General features: G+C 45.2%; 1 protein-coding gene across 6 annotated transcripts in view; it reads right to left on the bottom strand.

The window, feature by feature from the left end:
- Positions 1 to 23,267, bottom strand: part of MTR (5-methyltetrahydrofolate-homocysteine methyltransferase) — a 125,189-nt gene that overhangs the window by 5,655 nt on the left and 96,267 nt on the right. For all 6 annotated transcript variants that reach the window (XM_006050165.4, XM_006050167.4, XM_006050166.4 and 3 more), the window contains 7 exons: positions 15,691 to 15,772; positions 11,158 to 11,256; positions 10,067 to 10,142; positions 6,726 to 6,881; positions 4,941 to 5,137; positions 2,215 to 2,415; positions 1,372 to 1,564 (listed from right to left, as the gene is read on the bottom strand). In XM_006050165.4, coding sequence (XP_006050227.3) covers positions 1,372 to 1,564; positions 2,215 to 2,415; positions 4,941 to 5,137; positions 6,726 to 6,881; positions 10,067 to 10,142; positions 11,158 to 11,256; positions 15,691 to 15,772 — 1,004 coding nt within the window. The remainder of the gene's footprint in view (positions 1 to 1,371; positions 1,565 to 2,214; positions 2,416 to 4,940; positions 5,138 to 6,725; positions 6,882 to 10,066; positions 10,143 to 11,157; positions 11,257 to 15,690; positions 15,773 to 23,267) is intronic.

The raw sequence follows: 23,267 nt of genomic DNA, 5'->3' as shown, positions 1-23,267 counted from the left end.
TAAAGTCTTATTTACAAGTGAGTGAGAGTGAACTTGTGCCTTTTAGGTGGACACATGATGTAGCACGAAAGCTGTGAGCAGAGTAGTGTAGCAAACTCCCACCAAGGGGATGAACAAATTTAGGACATGCAGATCTCCTGTGACCAGGGCAGGGGTGGGGAGGAGGCCTGGAAGATTCTACACTCTTCCCCTGCCCTCCAAGGTCAGTTAGAGGCTACACCCCGCCTTCTAGACGAGGACCCCAGCCCTGGAGTTGAGGACACCATCTGGGCCTGCAGAGGCTGCTGCGGGGCCAAGGTCGCTAAGGGACGACTGACAGCTGGGCCCCACCAAGCAAGAGCCCACGTCACGGCTACCTAGTCCACGTCATGCACTTTCTGGACAAGGTAACAGAGCAGTGTGAAGGTTAAGTGCTTTGCCAAAGGTCACCCAGCTGGCTTATGGGTCCTAAATCCCCACCTCCTGGCTCCTGAGCCCATGCTATTCCTGCCAGCCCAGATTCAACAAGCCTCACAGCTCCGCACGTGCACCTACATTCTTTGATTCTCCAGCGTGGATGGCACGCTTCTGATGAACTCCACTAACAACAGTGCGTTAACAGTAGTACAGATATAAAGAGGAAGGGAGCGAAGGGAAGGATGGGAGTTCTGTGAGACAAAAGTCCAGGGATGCTCCTGGAAGGAATGGAAGGACAGAGCGATGTGAAGTGTGTGACTAGAGGTTACAGAGGTCACTCACTAGCGGAGAGGCTGAAAACAGTAACATACATATATTAGGGAATGGGGTACGCGATGTGTGAGATGGTATGAATCAGCTAAGCTCCCATCTGTTGTGGTGAAGAGAAAAAAATAAACTGATAAACCTAAAGATGGAGATGTGAGACCACCACTTGATAATATGGAGGGAAGAGGTCCCGTTTCTACAGGACCTCCATGTGCAGAAATTAAAATGTGTTTCTTTTCCTCTTGTTGGAAAATAATAATGCTATGGAGGTGAAGTGCTAGAACAGACTGCGAGCAGTGAGGAAAGGGCTTCTTCGGTGGCTCAGTGGTAAAGAATCTGCCTGCAATGCAGGAGCTGCAGGAGATGTGGGTTCAATCCCTGGGTTTGAAAGATTCCCTGGAGAAGGGCATGGCAACCCATTCCATTATTCTTGCCTAAAGAATCCCATGGACAGAGAAGCCTAGCAGGTTACAGTCCATGGGGTCGCGAAGAGTTGGACACGACTTAAGCACACACACGGTGAGGAAAGAGGGATTGGGGATTTTGCCATAAGCCCCTCTCCACGTTTTCCCCATCAGCCCTTCATGCCTCTCCTTCGCTACTGTGCGTGTCACCCGAGGAAGATGCACGCCCCTCTCCAGCACTGACCTGTGCGCTGCTCCACGTCCGCCAGCCTCCACATGGTCAGCTTCTCAGTGTGGTCAGGCTGGCTGGGATAGCCGGGTGCAGGCCGGATGCCCTCGTAGCGCAGTCTCCGCAGGTCAGCCACAGCCAGCTGCTCACCACTGCAGTAACCCCACAGCTCCCTGCGGACCCGCTCGTGCAGCTCCTCAGCAAAGGCCTGGGACCAGGACACGGAACACACAGCTCAGGCAGAGGTGGGAGCCCCTCTCCTGCCTCCATCCTGCCTGCTATCCTACTCGCCCTGCAGGCAGGGAAGATCCGCAGAGGGACAAGTGACAGCCGACAGTCTCAACTCATCTGTGGTGTCACCAGTGGCTCTGGGGCTCAGTTTTGGTCTCTGTCTGGACTCTGAAGGGTCATGGTCCATGATCTGAGATCTGAGGCCCTTCAAACTTTCTCCTGACTCTCAGGTTCTGGTTTACGGTGGCCAGGAGGAGGGGGGGATCGTGACAGTGGCCTCGGGAAAAGGGAAGTGGCCCCCACAGCAACACAGGCTGCCCCACCCCACGGAGGAAGATGAGGGATCTACGGAGGAGTCCAACATCAGAACGAGAAGCTCTGAATCAGAAATCTGTTTGGTTTTTCTCCGGCTCTTCTGGAAAACATTGTATCAAGGCTCTGGGGGCCGTTCCAACTACAGTGCTGCTGAAGGCTGCTCTGTGCCCAAAGATGAGGCATGAGAGCAACTCATGAATTCAAGATCTAAGAGTACACGTGTTGTTAGAGCCAGGAGCACACACATGCACACGCACACATGCGGCCCCCGGCCCCTAGCCCTGGCGCCTGGCCTCGGGCACCGCGCTCTACCTCCGCCAGCCGGTCCCCCAGCGCCTTGACCATGATGCTGCTGTAGTCGTCGCACTCCTCCTCGTGGGCCTTGCTCAGCTCCTCCACCCCAAAGCAGGCAACGGCGAACAGGCCCAGGTAGTCGGGGACGCCTGAGTGCAGGGGGGCGATGAAGTCCGAGAGGCAGAGGTACGGGTCCGAGCTGGCAGAGTCCTTCTCGGCCTTGAAACGCAAGGAGTGGGTGGAGCGGCCATTAGCACGGATGTGGCACTAACACCCAGCAAACAGCAATCCAGCGTCTTCCAATGAACACAAGCTTCAAACGGGCTGTCTGTTGTGTTCACCCCAGTATTTAGAAGAGTGCATGATATATAGGGTGTTCAATAAACACATGTTGAATAAACAAATGGAACGAGACCTATATGATATGATATACACACGTAGTTGAGAAACCAGTTAACCTCACACACTCACAAGTATCTACTGAATGCCTACTGGAACTGGAACCCTAAATAGTCACATAAGATATTTTTTTTTTCCTCCAAAAGTGTTGTCAATTAGAGATCAACATTAAATCCTGAAGTTATCTTCAAAAGAGGTCCACTCGGTGTATAAGCCTCTGCTTCGCACTGACAGAAGCAGTCCAACAACGGCCAAGGGCAGCAACACAGGGCTGCACGCCCAGCCGTGGGCGGTGGGTCACAGGCAGCTAAGGGCGCTGCTTAAACGAAGCAGGGTCTGCTTCTGGGGTCTCTCCTCAGGCCAGGCAGCCATTCTCCCTGTTTTCCATCTCCAACTGATGACTGACTCTTCCTGCTGCTAAGTTGACAAGCAAACTCTTACACATGTTTCACAAGCAACACATATTTGCTGAGAAGGTAAATAGTGAATAGCTAATATGTACTGAGTGCTTACTATATATCAGGCATTAGTTGGTGCTTTATATGAACTAATTAATTAAATCATCTCGATAACCCTGTGAAGTAAGTGATACCATCAGTTTCATTTTACAGACAAGAAATCTGAGGCAGCAAGGGCTTGAAGAACTAGCTCAAGGCCAGAGAGTCACAGGTCAGATCCACAACCACGGCTCCTGACCACTAGGTAGCATTCCTTAGGACAGAACGAATAACCAGTAAGCAGCCAGCCAGAATCTTCGTAGTTATTTGCTTGCCAGCTCTAGAAACAAGTACAGTTTAATCAACACTGGGCAGAAAATGGTTAAGTGGCTGCAGGCAAGAAGGTAGCTGACAAAGGCACATGGGAATGTCATAGACTCAGGGCCAGCCCCGCAGGGAGAAGCTGCCTTCCAGTTGCACTCTGCCCATCAACTGCTCTTTGCTAACAAAAGCCAGAGGGAGAGGCAAAGCTGCCTGGCACCATAAGGAGAGACAGGTCATAGAGCCCCACAGCACTTTCAAAGACACAGTGATCAGAGCCACTCAGAAGAGAAGACCCCCCAGTGCAGTTAGTCGCTACAGTCAGAATTTTCCAGTGTACTGGAAAAAAAAGCACGTCCTTAGAAATATCTATCCGGATAAGTATATACGTACTGAGGTCATTACACTAAATGTCCTAATACCGTCCATCATAGACTGCCTGGACAGGAATGGTGCTGGGTGTAAAAAGAGATCAGAGGACACAGGACTGAAGGAGGAAACTTCAGGCCAGGGAGGAGGTTTCTCAACTGAGTTACTTTGGTAAAAGGAAAGTCACTAATTCCCTAGTGAGACGGGGCAAGAACTTAACGTCAGAATCCTCTCGTGTCTTGTGGCATCTGAGCCTGAGTGCACAGTGGGATGTGCTGGGCCTGGGTGCACACAGCAAGGCTGTAACCACTCCCACTTAACTTGTTAAGGCACCTTTTAATGTCCCCAGTTTAAGGATTCCCTCAGATGTTGTTACAGCTAAAATATCTGTCATTATGAATTATATGGTGGTTATGATGAAAAGCAATACTATAGTTTTGAAGGACTGAGAATGGTAGTTAAGACCCTGCAAAAATAACTTTCTACCACCCTTTGTTAATGACTGGTGAATTCTGGTTCCAGTTGATTAGGACATCTTGTTTTTTTATAGCAGCTGAAGGGACATGCTTAAAAACTTGCATGTTTAACGGTAGGGGCACAGAGACGGAGCCATGTGCGGAACAGCCTGTTCTCTGACCCAGGAAGAGCCAGTGGTGTGGGGCTGTGGACAGGCTGGGCTCCCTCCAAGCTGTGGGGCTTAGTGTACTCTCCACTGGCCCTCGTGTTCTCCTCTGCACATAGACACTGCCTGCCAACAAGCTGAGTGGAAATTAAACAAGATGCTCCATCAAGTGGCAACTAAGCAGCTGGCCCCCAGTAGACATGCAGTGGAAGTCTGCTCCCACCTGTTTTCTCCTTGAGAAAGGGGGCCACCAGCCTGGTTTAACAACAGGCCTGGACCCAAACCGACATTCTTGAGCAAGTGAAAGTCCACCTGTGTGTGACCCCGAGGCAACAGCAGCGTTACTCCTCACGCATCCAATCTGACAGGAGACGCCTCCCTCCTGCTGGTGCCAGAGGCCCAGCTTCCAAACCCGTGTTGCCCCGTTCTCTCCATCACAAAGCCTCGGGCTCAGGACTGCGATGGGTCATCTGGGGTGAGGGGGCGCGGAGCCCTGCTAACACAAAGCTCAGACTTATGCCAATCTTGTTTATGATCTTTCAGTGCTTAAACCAAAAAGGAGGGCTCCGTGCCCGCTGGCAGCACGGCCTCCATACCTGCTGCCTGAGCCCGTAGAAGGTGGCTATGGGCTCCGAGGCCTGTGGCACTGCGCCTTCCGCGTACAGGTGGATATCATCCTGAATGCTCTGTGCTGGCCAGAACCCAACCACACCCCTGGCCTGGAGCTTCTTCTGACTGATCAGTGCCTGCAGCATATTTTGGGCATCATCGTAGACCTTTTTGGCCTCTTCACCTATTAGGAAAATATAAGAATTCACTTAGAGATTCAATAACACCCACCAGAGAAAGCTTTTTAAAACTACTACTTCTCTCCAGTTTCCCTCCTTATTCCTCTCTTTTCCTCTCAAATATTTTAAGTCAGTATTTGCAGTCAGCACAGCCCTAGGTGCAGCAGCTGAGGGTTCAGCGGTTCTGCTAAGTACAGCTCCCAGACACAGTCGGCTCAACCAGCTCACACCACTCAGATTTTTCCATTTAACAAAAGGCAGGGCGCCAGCTCTCACTCCCTGCAGTAACGTGTCAGACAGAGTGACACAAAGCAGGCCAGATCCTCCCGTCACCGTGTTCCCTGTGCACAGACAGCCCCCCTGACCTCGCCGTGACCCCCGGGGTTCAGAACAGCCTGCAGAGTGGAGTGGGGTTCGGGTGCTGCAGGGATCCCACAGGCCTCGCCTGGCTACGGCAGTGCCAGCAGGGCCTCAGTGCCTCACCAGGGCCTGGCCGGCCAGCTCTACTTTGGCCTCTCTACTGCTCCCTGTGATCACTCCCGAGCACTTCAGAACTAGAGCCCCTTTCTCACTACTGCACCCTGGGGAGCCTGAGAGCTGCTGTATCCCAGAATCCTAATATGCACCCCAGGGATCCCTCCAGGAAGGGGACAAGGGGTGGTCTCTCAGGCTCCTCTCGGCCCTAACCCCACATGTCCAGCAGTCCACTCCTCATCTCGCTCTGAGTTGGCTGTTACTGAACCCTTTGAAGGGCTTAGCCTTCATGGGCTTAGATCCCATGTCTCTGAGGCAGGGCTGGAAGACAGAAGCAGATTATCTATCGACTGGCTTGTTGCCCCCAACCCTTGCCTCCACTGGGCACAATGGACTCCTTGCCATTCAAATCAGCCCAAATGCCCATGCCTTCCCACTCGGTCTCCTCGGCCTGGAGTGTCCTTACTTCATCACCATCTCACATTCCCAGTCCCAGCCTCAGTAACTCCCACTTAATCTTCAAACAGCAGTTCAAACCATATCCTCCAGGAAGCCTTTCCTGATCTTCCAGTTTGAGCTTGAGCTCATCTACCAGTGTGGTGTCCACAGAGGCCTGGGCTTAGCCCTGAAGCAGAAGCCTGGTCTGTCATACGAGAATCACCCTCCACTGCTGCCCCAGCCAGCAGGTACCAGATGGCAGCCATGATACGTCTTCTCTGCGGATCCCCAATGCCCAGCAAGTAATTGATGTCAACAAAGATTCAGTACAGAATGGGTAAGCGAAATGCCAAGTTTAGTCAATAAATAACAATCAACCCAGCAGTTTAAAAACCATCAAAAGACTGAGCAGGTAAACAATATCCTATATCATATTGTAACAATGAACTCTAGGAATCTGCTGGAAGCCCAGGGGTTAGGACTCCATACTCCAAGGACCCAGGTACGATCCCTGGTCAGGACCCCACAAGCTTTGAGGTGCAGCCAAAAGAAAAGACAAAAAAACAAAACACTCCATCCAGCATAATCCAAACCCACTGCTCCACTACCTATTCTCATCTTCAAGGGCCCAAGACAATGTCTTGAATATCAGAGCAGGACGGAAGCACTTATGGAACGAACCTACAATTTTGTCGTCAAATATCTTGGGAAAGCCTCGGTTCGGGTATTTGCCCCGGAGCTGCCAGACGTCGAAGAAAGGCTTCCAATCAATGTAGTCCACCAGCTTCTGCAGGTCGTAGTCTTCAAAGACCCGAGTCCCGAGGAACATGGGCTTCACTGCAGGAAAGGAGTGAGCCGTCAACCCTGATGATGCCAGGGCAGGCCTGTGGCTCAGCACCCTTTGTGCCCAGAGCCACCTATGAGAAGCCTTCCTGGCCTGCTCCATCCTGCTCTGTCAGCTCCCATGCCCTGCCTCCCTCCTGTCACCCAGAGGAGTTGTTTTACAAAGAGGGGAACTCGAAATTACTGTGGAGAAGGCCTAATTCTGCAGCACATCTTAAATAAAAGTCTTCTTCCCCTGCAGCTGATTGACTACATCACCCTTGGAAACTTCCCTCAACCCGTCCCCTCACCCTCGCCCAAGAAAAAAGGCAGACTGGGTTCACCTTCACTTGTACAGAGGAAGATAACACTAAAAGAAAATGCACAGGAGAAAGACACATAGAAGAAGTGACATCCATCAAGTTTTAAAACATGATCAAAAATCTATATTGCCTACTGATACATATGGACTTCCCTCATACTCAGTTGGTAAAGAATCCGCCTGCAATGCACGAGACCCTGGTTTGATTCCTGGGTTGGGAAGACACATTGGAGGAGGGATAGGCTACCTACTCCAGTATTCTTGGTCCTCCCTTGTGGCTCAGCTGGTAAAGAATCCACCTGCAATGCGGGAGACCTGGGTTCGATCCCTGCATTGGGAAGATCCCCTGGAGAAGAGCAAGGCTACTAACTCCAGTATTCTGGCCTGGAGAATTCCATGGACTGTATAGTCCATGGGATTGCAAAGAGTTGGACACGACTGAGCAACTTTCACTTTCACTGATACATATACACATGATCAAAGTCTAAGGAAATGCATGGAAACCAGGCATCAGGTTCAGGGTCCTGCCAGGGAGGCAGGGGCTCACAGGGATTTCCATTATGTTTTGCTCTGTCTTTTTAAAATGGGCAGTAGGTTCCTTCTTAAGTGACTGGTAGGAGTACATGAATATTCAATACATTCTCCTTTACACTGCCTTGTGAGTCATAAGTGAAATACTAGTGAAGACTTCAGAGACAGACGGTGCCCCTGGGCTTCCTGGACACCACTGCTGCCCCCTGTGCCACCAAGCCTGGGGGGGTCAGGCCGGGGTCCAGGGTGATCACTCTGCTGCCTGCTTCCCAGCCCTCACATCCTCAGTTTCCTGATCTGCAACCAGGGATCAGAGAACTTAATCTAAACCACCATGCTTTGGTGCTCAGCGATAACACAGGAAGTCTCCAGAGTGTTTTTCTCTCATTAGGTGGTATAAGTGAGAGGTCAAAGTATAGGAAAAGTATGCGCAGCTTCTTAATTTTGCCTGGAAATCTCTACCTTTTTATACCACTCATGGGAGCTTTTTCCCATGTGTTCCTGGTCATTTTTTACTATACAGGACAATCCCTTCCTTCTAAGTATTTTATTCTGCTGATTTGTTTGGTAATTAAAAAGAAACTACAGCTGTTCTCCTAACTGAAGTGTCCTCTTGCTTGGAAAGACAGGGAAATACTCTGCTTCTGGGTGACTGAAGGATGTTATTCTTGAATGAGCTTGTTGGTCAGAGCTGGAAGTTTGTTTGAGGTTTCTAGGTTTACCACCGAAGACCTAGAAAAGAAGAACCCTTCCTTTTCCTTTCATTGACTTCCTGAAAATACGCCAGGACTGGGCTGTCCTTGAGGGGCCCTGCAAGGGGGTTTGGAGAAGGCAATGGCACCCCACTTCAGTACTCTTGCCTGGAAAATCCCATGGATGGAGGAGCCTAGAAGGCTGCAGTCCACGGGGTCGCTGAGGGTTGGACTGAGCGACTTCACTTTCACTTTTCACTTTCACTTTCATGCATTGGAGAAGGAAATGGCAACCCACTCCAGTGTTCTTGCCTGGAGAATCCCCGGGATGGAGGAGCCTGGTGGGCTGCCGTCTATGGGGTCGCACAGAGTCAGACACGACTGAAGTGACTTAGCAGCAGTAGCAGCAGCAAGGGGGTTAAACAGCTCTTGAAAACTGCCACCACTGACGCCTGGAACTGTGGACCTTGAGGGAACTATTTCTACTGAGATGTATTTTGGACATTTGACTTGACTAAAATAGATTTTCCCTTGTGATATTTTCCCAATTTCATAGTGAAAGCTGAAGACAAAATCATCAATTGGGCTGGTATAGTAATGCATATTTTTCAAAGGTTTACACATATTATCTTATTTTATTCTCACATTTCTATAAAGTAACTCCTTTCTTACATATTAGAAACTGTCACACATGGAAGTAAGATGTTCAGGGCCACTCAGGGATTCAGAGCCAGGAGCCAAGTTGGGATTAGAACCCAGGCCTCTCAATTCCCCATGTGCCTTCTTCATGCTAAACGCAGCTGGACTAAATCTAGAACCCAGCTCATCTACGTTTCCAGTTTAATACCCATCACTCTGCTGAGCATGTGTAGAACATGGATGAGATGAGCAATGGAAGCAGATGAGAGGTATTACCTTGGAAATATGGATTCAATTAATATAACCCCTGTTCACCCTGTCTCAGTTTTGCATTCATATCTCATACCTCTCTGAACCTATCAAAATATCTTACACATTATAGTGAACACCTATGCAAGGCAAGAAAGGCTAGAAACCAGAAGGGAAAGAAACCAAATGAAAGAAATCATAAGAGGGAAGAGTCCAAGTGAGAATAAGAGTGAACAGAAACAGAAGAGCCTGCTTTGCTGCAATGTTTGTCTCTTCAACATGCAGGAATTTGCAATTTCAGACACTCCACGTCTGTGCTTGGGCTGGCTGGGACCCAGGCCAAAGCAGCGACACTGCCACCCAGGCGGGCCTCCAGAATGGCTTCCAGGTGAGGGAGGCCCGCTCAGGCACGGCACAGAGGCAAGAGCACAGTTTAGAAGACACAGCAGGGATTGAATGTTAGTAACCTTTCAAGTTATCACTTGAAATTCCATTTCTTCAAATTAAAGTGGAGATAATAACACATTCATTTCAGGGTTGTGTCAAGGACTCAGAGCTGCTGCAGTTCAATCTCAGGACAGTGTTTGGTTCTCTATAAATGGCACCTATTGACTTTCACTTTCAATCATCATTGTCGTTCATCATCACTGCTGAACATAATTAAGAGTTTCCAGCTGCCTGTGTGATTCTGCTGACCTGGAAATGCAAACCTCTCTTCAGCTCAGAGCTATCACATGCACTTTTCTCTAACCCACAGCCCAACAGACCTGGAGGAGGCTCTGACAGCCAGTCAATATGGAAACCATTTTCTCTAGCTTGCCTTAAGGTTAAGTATCTTCTCTCCTGTGAAAAAAGAAAAGTTATTCAGTCAGAGACTTAGATTTTCAGCTGCTAGTATGAAAGTATGTCCAAGGAAGCTAGTAAATATATTTTACAAGAAAACAAAAATTCATACTCTAGAAAACTCTTCTGTTACATCTAAAATGGCTTCACATCAGCACCAGAACAACAGAGAGTAAAGATGCACTCCACATCCAGTACACGTGGATACATAAATGCAAGGCAGACCTGCAGCCTTAACTGTAAAGTAAATAAGCGTGCAATGGGGCAGACTCCTGCCCGAACTCTACCTGAGGCTGGGGTTCACTGGGGCCACTGACTGCCCTGAGGCCCAGAAGGCAGAACCAAGGAACAGCCAACTGTGGGCAGATGAAGGAGTGGGCAAGCCAACCACAGTGTCTTGGTCCAGCCAACACTCAGGAACGTCTTCCTTTCTCACTGTTAGTCGTCACACTGCACTTACCGGGCCATCCCCGAAATGCACCCCCTATCCACAACACAAAGCCCAGCAAGCAGATATCCTGACAGCCTCTAAAGCGTAATCATGCCTGATCTCCACAGATCCTCTGAAGCTCCTCTAGAGAAGGACAGTTCTCGAAACACTATTCTGCACAGAGACTGTTGGATGATCAGGGAGAGAAGCTTACAATGTTCCTAATGTCTTCATTCTCTTCCATTATTTCCTTAAGAATAAGGATCTGTGGGAGTCATTTAGGCACACTGTCTCAGTTCCTGTCTTGCTGCTGCCTCTGAGCTCATGTTTTATTCATTCTCATAACTCGGGTAGCAAACAGCACCCAACACCTACTGCTTACTCAATATATGTTTGGCAGAATAAATAAAATTAATTTTAATATAGCCAAAAATTATTGGGAACAGTAAAGAATGCTGATGTGAAGCAGAAAGTAGGACTTTTCTAAAATGATCCCAAACCTTCCCCTCTTCCAACAGCAAAATAAAGATAATAACCGTAGGATCGTTCTATTACCCAAACAAGAGGGGGGTTTTTGTTACTTACCTTGAGAGACTCATAATGGTCCTGTCTAATATCTTCATATTCTTCCAGGATCTCCTCAAAGTACTCATCTTTTAGATTCTCATCTAACAGTTGAGAACACTGGAAATGCAAGATCAAAATTCAGTAACCACAGAGCAGCGAAAGAAGATAAAATAGGCATAACAATGGTCAGTCCTGAGGTCACAACCTTCAGGAAGCCTTCCCATGTTAACGTCATTTCCTCTCCCTTTACCAATTATGCCAGTTTCTGCCTGGCTGTACAGTAAAGGGTTAACTCAGTAGGCTGGGGACGTTTCAGTGCTGCACATTCTAAAGAGAGGATAGTTCCTGTGAGATAAATACTAAGCCTCCAGTGATAAAGAGTGTCTTTGTCTACCTGGGGCCTTGGGCTATCCTAGATTGTTTATGCTAACAATGTGATTTATGGGGGGACTTGGCTTGTGCTCTGTCTGACCTCTGGAGCGGTTCAAGACTGAGTAACTAAGGTCAGTCAAGTGAGCAGGCCACACCTACATGACTTGACTTCCAGTAAAAGCCCAAGGCACCCAGGCTCTGCTTAGCATCCCTAGCTGGCAATGTTCCAGCCATGCTATCACACATCATTAGTTGAAGTATCAAGCCCTGTCCATATGACTCCATAGGGAGAGACACCTGGAAGCTGGTGCCTGGCCTTTTCTCGATCTCACTCAATTTTAACCTGTATCCATTCATGGTAATAAACTGTGATTGTGAGTTTAATAGCATTTCTGAGTTCTGTGAGTCACTGAATAAATCACTGAAACTGAGGGGGTTCTGGGGATCCACAACACACTGGGTAGGTACCCTCTCTTCAGGGTTTCAAAGATACTCTGTTTATCTCTCCATCACTGCACTTTTCACAGGTTTCCAGCATCTGTCTACGTGTCTACTTCCATCCTTACTGAATGTTTGTCAACCATGAACTTCTGCTAAAACAAGAAAGGAAACTGATTGGGAAATGTGAGGCTACTCAGTAAACTATAAAACAGAATCAGCCAAGGATATTTATGACTATGATTACCAAGGTGGTAGAAGAATCGCTGCCACCAAAGCTCAAAATATAATCACCAAGAAGAAAGACATGGTTGCCGCTAATCACATCAGTTCCAAAATCACAGCTCTGCCCTATCCCTGCATCCTGCAGCAGGATTTTCTAACACACAAACAGGCAGGGAAGTTCACTATCGTTATCGGAAAGGGAGGAAATTAGGCTGGATGACAACTACAGTGCCCACCAGCTTTAAGTGTCTAGAATTCTATGTGAATTGCCGAAGTATCTCTAATACAATCCAATGACCTATGAGTGAGTATAAGACCAAATCGCTTTATTAAGGAACAAAATCAGAAAAGGCCATTGTGACAAGCCTCAAACTAGGCCCCCAAATGGTATTCACATCAGACTTACATGAGCCTCATCTCAGTGGAGTTCTCCTTTAGGAAACTCAGCAGAGCTCACGAAAACAAGAAGGAATGCCTACTCCCGAGTCCCCAAAGTACATGCAGCCAACGCTTTGAAGATTTTAAAACATTGTTACATTCTGCTAGATTTTAAACTCTGGGAAAGTAAGCCTCGCTATTTCCAGAACTTGACGGCACCCAACAGGAAATACTGGGGAGATGGAAGGTGCTGCTTCCATTGGCTGGCCCCTTCCACACCCTCCATGGAACCCCTGCTCCCAGAGGTATGGTGACAAGCCCCTTCCTGCCCAGGCTGACTTGCTCAATGAGAACAAGTTCATGGCCAATTATATGGGCTGTTCCATATGATCAATCACAAAATCAGAGTCAACCTGGGTTTTCATGCCAACCATCAGACACAGTACAGCTTTTCTTTTCCTCTTTTTCTTTCTCACAGCAAATTACAGCACAATGAAAGGGAATACACTGAAAATAAATTCTGGCATCTTGTTTTTTATTAAAAAAGAAAAAAAAAAAAAAAGGAAAAAAGCAAGGAAGCATCCCCCAATCTAAATCTCCAACTATTAAGCAGTTACCATATTTTGGAATCTTTCAAATAAATACATGAGACAGTAGCCAGAGCATAAGCCTGTGTCGTACTCACTGCAGTGAGATCAAAAGACTCTAAACCAACTATCAATCTAAACAAATCGGCCTAAACAAACTCCACCCATGACTCCCAAAATGTGTCACCAGCAGTTACCCAACTGATTTATCATCAGACGTATATCTGAGTCATTTCAAAGGGTGGCTGTGCCTTTGTATATGAGAAGAAGCAACCACAGTCGGCTGGACCACACAGTGAAGAACACAGATACCCCTGCCTCCTCCCTCCTCTGCTGGCTTCCAGCTGGGCCCATGGTGCTTAAGCTCTTCAGGACAATGGAAGAGTGTCCTAGAGATGGAATCAAGAGGCCAAGTGCTTCCCAGCTTTACGCCCTGACCTGTAGGGGCTGTATCAGTCCTGTGTACTCAAATGGGTTCAACAGCCTGGTCTTCAAATGGGAAATGTTCAGTCGCTCATTAGCATTTGAAAATAGCACTAGCCTTAAAGAGAGTTGCACTGGTTACTCAACCATGGACCTGAAATAAGCTCCTAGGAAATACAATCCAAATATAAGATATAAATAGTGTTTCAAAATTGAGTTGTAGAAATGTACTTTATTTGCACATTAGTCTATGTAAATTTCAAATTAAAAAACTGCAATTTTATGATTTCAGCCCAATTTAATTTTATCCTTAATAAAGGAGACTTATTAAACATTAACAAAACAAGTTAACTAATGCAGCACAGAGTAAAGCCACCTGCGTTCCGATCCACACCTGCTACTTGAGGGATCTGTGGCCTCAAGAGTTACTAACCTCTTTGTTCCCGTTTCCTCGCTTCTAAAATGGGGATAATGAAAACATCTACTTCATGAGAATTAAATAAAAAGTCCGTGTAAAGCACTTAGTGCAGTGCTGGGCACACTATAAATGTTTAATAACGTTAGCGGTTACTGTACAGCTTTAATTCACAGGTCTGAAAGAATTCCTTTGGAAAATGGTTGGGGAAGTGTGGCGGCCCTCATCCAGGCTGCAGGATAGCGTATGGAGTGTCACAAATCACCAGGCCCCTCAGCGACCTTCCTTGCCTGCAAATGTGAAGGCTGGACTAGACCGTGCTGTGTGTGCTCAGTTGTTTCAGTCACGTCCAGCCCTTTGTGACTGTAAGGACTACCGCCCACCAGGCTCCTCTGTCTATGGGACTCTCCAGGCCAGAATACTGGAGTGGGTAGCCATGCCCTTCTCCAGGGATTGAACCTAGGTTTCCTGCATTGCAGGCAGATTCTTTACCCACTGGGCCACCTGGGAATCCCTGGACTGGATTAGTGATGTTTAAATTGTGCTCGTTTGATGAGAAACAGGAGTGGGATGAGGGAGGGGAAGGGGTCACTCTTATTTGCCCACTGAGTTTCCAGAAAAGATGTCACTTGCAAAGGTTTCTGTGGCAAAAACATACTTGGAAACCACTGGATCACATGGTCACTCAGATTCCCAACAGCTATTATGTCCCATTTGTCAATGAATATAATGAAATACATAACAAGAGAAAATGTTAGGCTACATGATAGAGAAAAGCAGGAAAAACCACTAAGGTAAGTTGTTTATTATGTTCACTAAATTCTGCGTTTTCAACATATATCTGTGAATGTTTTTCTGTCTTCAGGTAGGGTCAACTGGCCCATTTCAGTTTAAACGTTTTTCAATCTGGAAATGGGTTATTTAAAAAAATTTTACATTCCTCTTACTCAACCATAATAAAGAATGAAATTTTCAGCAACATGGATGGACCTAGAGATTATCATACTAAGTGAAGTCAGAAAAAGACAAATATCATATGATACCACTTACATGCAGAATCTAAAACAGGACCCAAATGAATATATTTCCGAAACAAAAACAGAATCATGAACACAGAGGACAGACTGGCGGTTGCCAAGGGAGAGGGAATGGGGGAAGAGGTGGATTGGGAGGCTGGGATTACCAGATGTAAGCTTTGTATGTAGGATGGATAAACAACAAGGTCCCGCTGTATAGCACAGGGAACTATATTCCATAATGGGAAAGAATATTAAAAAAAAAAGAATGTATAAATATGTGTGACTTGATCACTTTGCTGTATGGCAGAAATTAACATAACATTGTAAATCAACTATACTTCAATTAAAAAAAACTGATAAATTCTACATTCCTTTAGGTAGAGTTAAGAAAGTGCCCACTCATATTTGTAAATATTTGTAAATGACTGAAATCCCCCTCTGGGTTGGTGTCCTGGCATCATTGCTCTGGTGCTGGCTCAGGAAGAAGTCCTGAAGGCACAGGACACGCTGACCCACCCTCCTCCGGCAATGCAGATACCTGCAGTGTCCCTACCACAGGCCCTAGGATAGTCTGACAATTTTTTAGTAGAATAGGACAAAAACAAACAGAAGATCTTGAGCAATACCCTTAACTCTCAATGCTCTCTGCTTTCTCATTACAACAGATCCACAATAACCTAAGGCCCACACTTACCACCACCACGCTCTTGGATGCATCCAGGACGTGGATCACAGGCGCACTGTATCTTGGGGCTATTTTAACTGCTGTGTGGGTTCTGAAAAGAGGGGTCAGGGAGAAAAGCACATCCATCAGGGCTGACAGTTGCTACACAACTCCTGTTCAGAACCATTAGAGACAATGTGTTTCTACAGTGCTTTCCAGAGACAAATTTCACAGTACTTACAAATAAATATTGAATATCCCTTGAAAAGCGAGAATGACCTTCTCCCCACCCTAACATGGGGAAGCCAAGGGGAAAAGACATGGATTTTTGGCCCAGGCAACAAAGACGTCTAGGATCAAAAGAGGACAATGTTCTCAGCTCTCTGCCAATGGGATCAGACCTGTGACCTCACACTCATTAGCAGCCTGTCTGAACTAAGGGAGCAGACTGGCCTGGTGGCTGCACTTTGCTGTCATAAAGGTCAAAGTGGAGTTTTTTTCCTGCAGATGAACTGGGCCACCAGCCAGAGACCCTGGAGAAGCAGACAGTGGCAGGGGGACATGGGATACCACTCCCCAGCTGCTGTTCCCCGCCTCCCACCAGGAGACACCAACACTCCTCCAACCCAAGCCCACCTTCTACTTGTCGGAAGGAAACTCGGACCTAAATAAATTCAACACACAGTAATAGAGAGAGGTCAAAGCAACAAGATCTTATCCTAACACTGGCTCAACCCCCAATTTCTTTCGCCAAACCTGAAAATGTCAGTTCTGAGGAAGAAACACTCTTTAATGCTTAAAATTACCTGATTTTACCAACAAATTGCCCTCTGATTGCTGAATGTTTATATCAATAGCACAGGCTACATATCTGCTATTTTAGTATAGAGCATAACATATTAAAGTGAGAATTGAAGATATATACATCCTTCCTTACTGCATGTGGTTAATCTAGGGCCCTGAGGCTGGGACAGAAGTGCAGACTTTGCCACAATTCCATGCACAAGGGTGATAACCATAGTTCCCACTCCCACTAAACGGACAGTGTTTCCAGTCTTCTCTCCTCCTCCTTTCCCCCTTAAAGCAGCAGCAGTTTTCCCCAAGTCACATACTTTCATATTCTTTCCCCTCAACTAAAATATATTCCCATTTGGAAAGATGTCCAGAATGTGCTATTTTATGGGGAAAAACTAAACTAGCAAAAACAGTGTGTTTAATAGAATTTTATTTAAAAAATAAACAAAACAAAATACTACCACCCTCAACCTGCCCCAACCAACCAACCTTAAAGTGTCTGTATAATAGAAAAAGCAAAGACAGATACCAAAATGTCAGCATTGGTTACCTGGAGATTAGAACTGGGACTGAATCTGGGAAGGAAGAGACAAAAGTTTACTTTCTGAATTGTTTGACATGTTCTACTAAGTGTGAATTGCTGAGGCAATTTTTTAAAACCAAAAAATAAATAAATAAATAAATAAAGGTGTAATATCTGAGTGTGTTTTTAATAGGCTTCTAAGGAAAGACTCTAAAAACTCATTCACAATGAGACAGACAAAACCTCTAACATTTCACCGGTCCCCTTTCTCAGCATATTTCCCTATAGAAATAGAAAGCAAAGGATGAAAGCCATAAGCCACCAGAACTGGGCTGTAAGATGGAAGTTCAGGCCTAGACCAGCTAGCACAGAAGGTGCCTTCTGAACTGGGAGGCTGGAGTGGCCACCGGCAGGGGGCACTGCACCGCAGCCCTGGAGCAGCCTAACGAATGCCACGGACTCCTCATGACCAACTGTGCCTACTGTGTGCTTGGAGACCAAAGATTCTGAAGTTACCCTGGGTAGTCTATGAGGCGGGGAAGATTTTCAAACAGGAGGAAAAGTTATAAAGAAGGAGTTGCTTCCAGCTTCAAAACAGAACACAAGTCAAGATTCTGTATGCTTCCTCTTCCTCAGAGGCTTCCTCAGCAACTTGAAACACACAAATATACCTATGTCCTTTTCCTCCACGAAGCTCCCCCAGGAAGCAACAGTTTAGGCCTGATGTGATTTCAGTGACATTTCTTTTAAAGCTAGTTGGTAAAAACTGAAATGTTTAAATCAACATAATTGATATTTAGTAACTTTCCAAGGTTTCTCAGTGCAATTCTGGTCATTGTCTATTTGATGGTCTGGAAAAGGGCGCTGAGAAGAAATGGATGGATTTCATGATTTAAAAAAACAAAACAAATCAAAGTGCTCCTTTCCAACATAAAAACTGCCCAAGATGGATGAGTACAGGCATGAAGTTTGAGTTTGTCTAGCTATCAGCAATAAATGCTGGAGAGGGTGTGGAGAAAAGGGAACCCTCTTACGTTGTTGGTGGGAATGCAAACTAGTATAGCCACTATGGAGAACAGTGTGGACATTCCTCAAAAAACTGTAAATAAAACTGCCACACAACCCAGCAATCTCACTGCTGGGCATACACACCGAAGAAACCAGAATTGAAAGAGACACGTGTACCTCAATTCATTGCAGCACTGTATACAACAGCTAGGACATGGAAGCAACCTAGATGTCCATCAGCAGACGAATGGATAAGAAAGCTGTGGTACATGTACACAATGGAATATTACTCAGCTATTAAAAAGAACACATTTGAATCAGTTCTAATGAGATGGATGAAACTGGAGCCTATTATACAGAGTGAAGTAAGCCAGAAAGAAAAACACTAATACAGTATATTAATACATATATATGGAATTTAGAAAGATGGTAACGATGACCCTACATACGAGACAGCAAAAGAGACACAGATGTAAAGAACAGACTTTTGGACTCTGTGGGAGAAGGCGAGGGTGGGATGCTTTGAGAAAATAGCACTGAAACATATATATTACCATATGTGAAACAGATCACCAGTCCAAGTTCAAGGCATGATATAGGGCACTGAAAGCTGGTGCACTGGGACAACTCTGAGGGATGGGATGAGGAGGGAGGTGGGAGGGGGTTCAGGGTGGGGGACACATGTACACCCATGGCTGATTCATGTCAATGTATGGAAAAAAACCACCACAATATTGTAAAGTAATTAGCCTCCAATTAAAATAAATTAATTTTTTTAAAAAAGAGTGCTTCTGGTTTGACATTAATTCCACTTTTTTCTAAGCTTCCATTTATGCGAACTTCTCCAGGTGGAAGAATACTTCTTTCTGAAGTCTGAAAAAATGCAAAACACTGGAATCTCTCCTCTCCTTCCTACATACCCAGAGCAAAGGGGTAGAGGCTGAGGCTGAATCTCAAATGCATCTCTGCTAAATCACTAGTCAACATCTAGGATTTAATTAGTCACCTCCCACAGTGACCGACTAACCATGGCAGTGTCATCCCTAGACCAAGGTCTCCCACCTTGCTACCAGTGTGGATTAGGCCTCAGCCATGCTAAGTGGTTAGGTGTCTAATATGGAGGTCTTCCCTGAGCCTGTGGAACTGCTGGCACCAAGTCACCCCCAGCTGCAGGCTGGAGCTGATCTAAGAGGGCATAAGAAGAAATTCTTTCACATTCTGAAAAAGAACACATACTCCAAGCATCTATTTCATGTCCTACCCTATCCCAGAATTAGTGTTTTACATAAATGCAGCGTGACCAAAACTTAAAATGTGATGAGAAAAATGAAAGAAAATGGAAAATAAATTTCAGGAAAATTAAGATAGAATCAAGAGTAAGATTAGCATATAAAATTCATTCCATGAAATCCTATACAGAGGAAAATATTATCAGTTATGTGATTCAGCACCATACTTTGGAGCAATTTAAAAAAACAAAACAAAACTCAGAAAATTACCTCCCGCTTTGAGCAATGTGACTTCCTGTTGAATTCTCCAAGTTAAATTACACAAAAGATAATTGAAAAAGACATTTTGCAGCTATTGGCTTTAAACCAGTTAAAAAATTGAGAGCTAACTGCCAGACTTTTGCCCTTGAGAAGTTCTGTAGCTAAAAGGGCCAGATTTCTATTAAAGTCATTTCTAGTTCGTGATACAAAATCATCTGTATTACAGACAGGACACTGTCCAGTTTTCTATTCTCTTATTGCTACAGGTTTAAAAGGGCCACTCCAAGCATATTTCTACCCACAAATGATCCCAGATCTGTATAACCCTTTCAGCCTCTCCAAGGATCCATCCTCAAGCCTCATTTTGAGTGTCTGGGGGAACAGTTCTAATTCTCTCATGCTACCTACAGCAGGCCCCTGAAGTCTGGAAAAGCCATACTGCTATTCCCCTCAGAAATCTGCTTTCACGAGAACTTGGAAGTCCTGAGCCTCCATCTGCTCAAAAAGGAGTTAGTAAAGGAAAGAACTGGGCCACTGCTAAGCCCTCCCTTGACAGGTCTGTAGGAGGTGATGATAAGGGTTCTCAGATGGCTTCTGAGGCATTCAAACTCCTGAATGCGTTCTAGCAAAGCTGACTCTCCTAGGGCAGATGGCTTCTTACACAGATGCGAAAAGCACTAACCATAAAGGAAGAGATCCATAGATCAGACTTCATGAACATGAAGAACTTCTGTTACCCCAAATACCGCTAAGAAAAGAAAAAGTAAGCCATATTGGAAGAATCTGTTGCCATATATATATATATATCTGATAGGGGCTTCCCTGGTGGCTCAGACAGTAAAGAATCTGCCTGCAATGCAGGAGAGTAGGATTTGATCCCTGGGTCAGGAAGAACCCTTAGAAAAGAGAATGGCTACCCACTCCAGTATTCTTGCCTGGAGAATTCCGTGGACAGAGGAGCCTGGCAGGCTACAGTCCATGGGGTTGCAGAGAGTCAGACACCACTGAGAGACTAACACTTTCTGAGAAAGAGCTGCATCCAATGTGAATAAAGAATGCACACAAATTTGTAAGAAAAATGGTAAAATACCTAATTTAAAAAGAAAAAATTCAAAAAGCATATCCTAACTGTCAATATACATATGAAAATGTACTGAACATCATTAGTCAGCAGAGAAATATAAATGAAGATCTTATTAAGATATTACTGCATACATACTAAAATGACAAACACCAAAAAAGGTGTAGAATAACCCGAAACCTCATAATTGCTGGTGGGAGTATAAATTAGTACAATCACTTTGGAAAAAGACCCTGCAATAAATATCTATTGCAGATGTTGCTGCCATACAGTCACTAAGTTGTGTCTGACTTTTGTGACCCTGTGAACTGCAGTACACTAGGCTCCTCTGTCCATGGAATGCAGATAGATGACCATATGTATATTCAGTGACCCAGCAAGTCTGCTTCAGGGAAGATACACATTTATAGCAGCATTCCACGTTAACAGCCCCAAACTGGAAAAACCCAAATGCCCACGACAGTAGCATGGATAAATAAACCAGAGGGCATTATACAATTCAATATTTTACCACAAAGAGAAAAAAAAAAAAACCACCAAAAACCCCCAACTACTGTAACAATGAGTTTGGGGCTTAAAGACATAATGTTGAGCTGGACACAGAAGGATATACACAGGAGATGAAGTATAAGTAGTATCAGTGGAATCCACTCATACAAAGCTGCAGTGCAGGCACAGCTGGAGAAAGAGATGGCTACCTGGAGGCACGACTACTGGCTTTTATTTTCCAAACAATTTTTCAGAAACTGTAACAGGCAAGGAAGAGAAGAGAACCAAAAAACTCATCGAAAAACAGAATATCAGAGTTAAAGAGACCTGGGAGATCATGGGAACCAGATGTCTGTCTCCTGGGAGGAACCTTCAGTTTTCTAGATGAAAAGAACAGATATTCTATAAGAGCATGAAGACTGTTGGTCATTACTGATCTAATTGATTACTTGGTATACCAGGTTATAACTGTTAAGAGTCATTTATGGCTAATGTTGCCAATGATATATCTTGAGAGGCTAGTCATGTTACTTCCGATTATTCTTTAAGGAACCTCTTTAATCTGTGGCTGTTACTTGGTAAGAGATATAATAGAATTAACTACTGGTAATGTTCCAACTTGGGCTTTTCTGGTGGCTCAGTGGCAAAGAACCTGCCTGCCAATGCAGGAGACACAAGAGACGCAAGTTTGATCCCTGGGTCAGGAAAATCACCTGGAGAAGAAAATGGCAGCCCACTGCAGTATTCTTGCCTTGGAAAACCCACGGACAGAGAGACCTGGCAGACTACAGTCCGTGGGGTGACAAAAGAGCTGCACACAACTTAGAGACTAACCAATAACAATGCTCCAGCTTGAACAAGTAGCAGGATGTGGTTTCCTGATATTGAACTTCCAAGTGTAGAGTCCCCATAAAATCTTTCTTATTTGGAAACTAGCATCACATTCACATAACTCATAATGCATTTCATTACATCTGCTCATTTAAATATTTCTTTATTCCTATTTTATAACCATGATTTTAAAAGGTCTTTCATGTTGACAATAATCTATAGATTCTCTTACCATTCTCTTTACTAAGCTAATGACTATTCCCACTATAATCATTCAATTACCCAAACTATGCTCATTGAAATCCCAGTTATTGATAGATAGTCATATTCCTGGAGAACAATCTGTCACATAATCCTAGCAGGTTAAGTTCTTCATGGAAAAACAATGCCAGTTTTCTAATGTGGGCAATAACAGCCACACTACTGAGTTCTCCAAGTATGAAAAGGAATTAGTGGAGATAGAACACTGTAACCACTCATGAAAATGTTCTATTCAGATTATAAGTAGGAGGATGGTCAATTTTATGTGCCAATTTGGCAAGGCCATGGTACTCAGTTTTTGGTCAAACAACAATCTAGATGTTTCTGTGAGGATATTTTTCAGATGTGATTAACATTTACATCAGTAGGCTCTGAGTAAAGCAGATTGCCCTCCATAATATGGGTAGGCCTCATCTAATCAGTTGAAGACCTTAAGAGAAGGCTGTATATTGTCACCCTCTTTATTTAACTTATATGCAGAGTACATCATGTGAAATGCTGGGTTGGATGAAGCACAAGGTGGAATCAAGATTGCCAGGAGAAATATCAATAACCTCAGATATGCACCCTTATGGAAGAAAGCAAAGAAGAACTAAAGAGCCTCTTGATGAAGGTGGAAGAGGAGAGTGAAAAAGCTAGCTTAAAACTCAACATTCAAAAAACTAAGATCAAGGCATCTCGTCCCATCACTTCATGGCAAATAGATGGGGAAACAATAGAAACAGTAAAAGACTTTATTTTCTTGGGCTCCAAAATCACTGCAGACAATGACTGTGGCCATGAAATTAAAAGACGCTTGCTCCTTTGGAAGAAAAGTTATGACCAACCTAGACAGCATGTTAAAAAGCAGAGACATTACTTTGCTGACAAAAGTCTGTACAGTCAAAGTTTTCCAATAGTGATGTGTGGATGTGAGAGCTGGACCATAAAGGCTGAGGACCAAAGAATCAATGCTTTCAAACTGTGGTATTGAAGGCGGCTCTTTAGAGTCCCTTGGACTGCAAGGAGATCAAAACAGTCAATCCTATAGGAAATCAGTTCTGAATATTCATTGGAAGGACTGAAGTTCCAGTATGTCGGTCACCTGATGGGAAGAGCCGACTCACTGGTAAAGACCCTGATTCTGGGA

Source organism: Bubalus bubalis, chromosome 4, assembly GCF_019923935.1.
Source record: "Bubalus bubalis isolate 160015118507 breed Murrah chromosome 4, NDDB_SH_1, whole genome shotgun sequence".
Taxonomy (NCBI): Eukaryota; Metazoa; Chordata; class Mammalia; order Artiodactyla; family Bovidae; genus Bubalus; species Bubalus bubalis.
The sequence above is the reverse complement of the archived record's forward strand: the minus strand, read 5'-3'. Positions and strand labels throughout refer to the sequence as shown.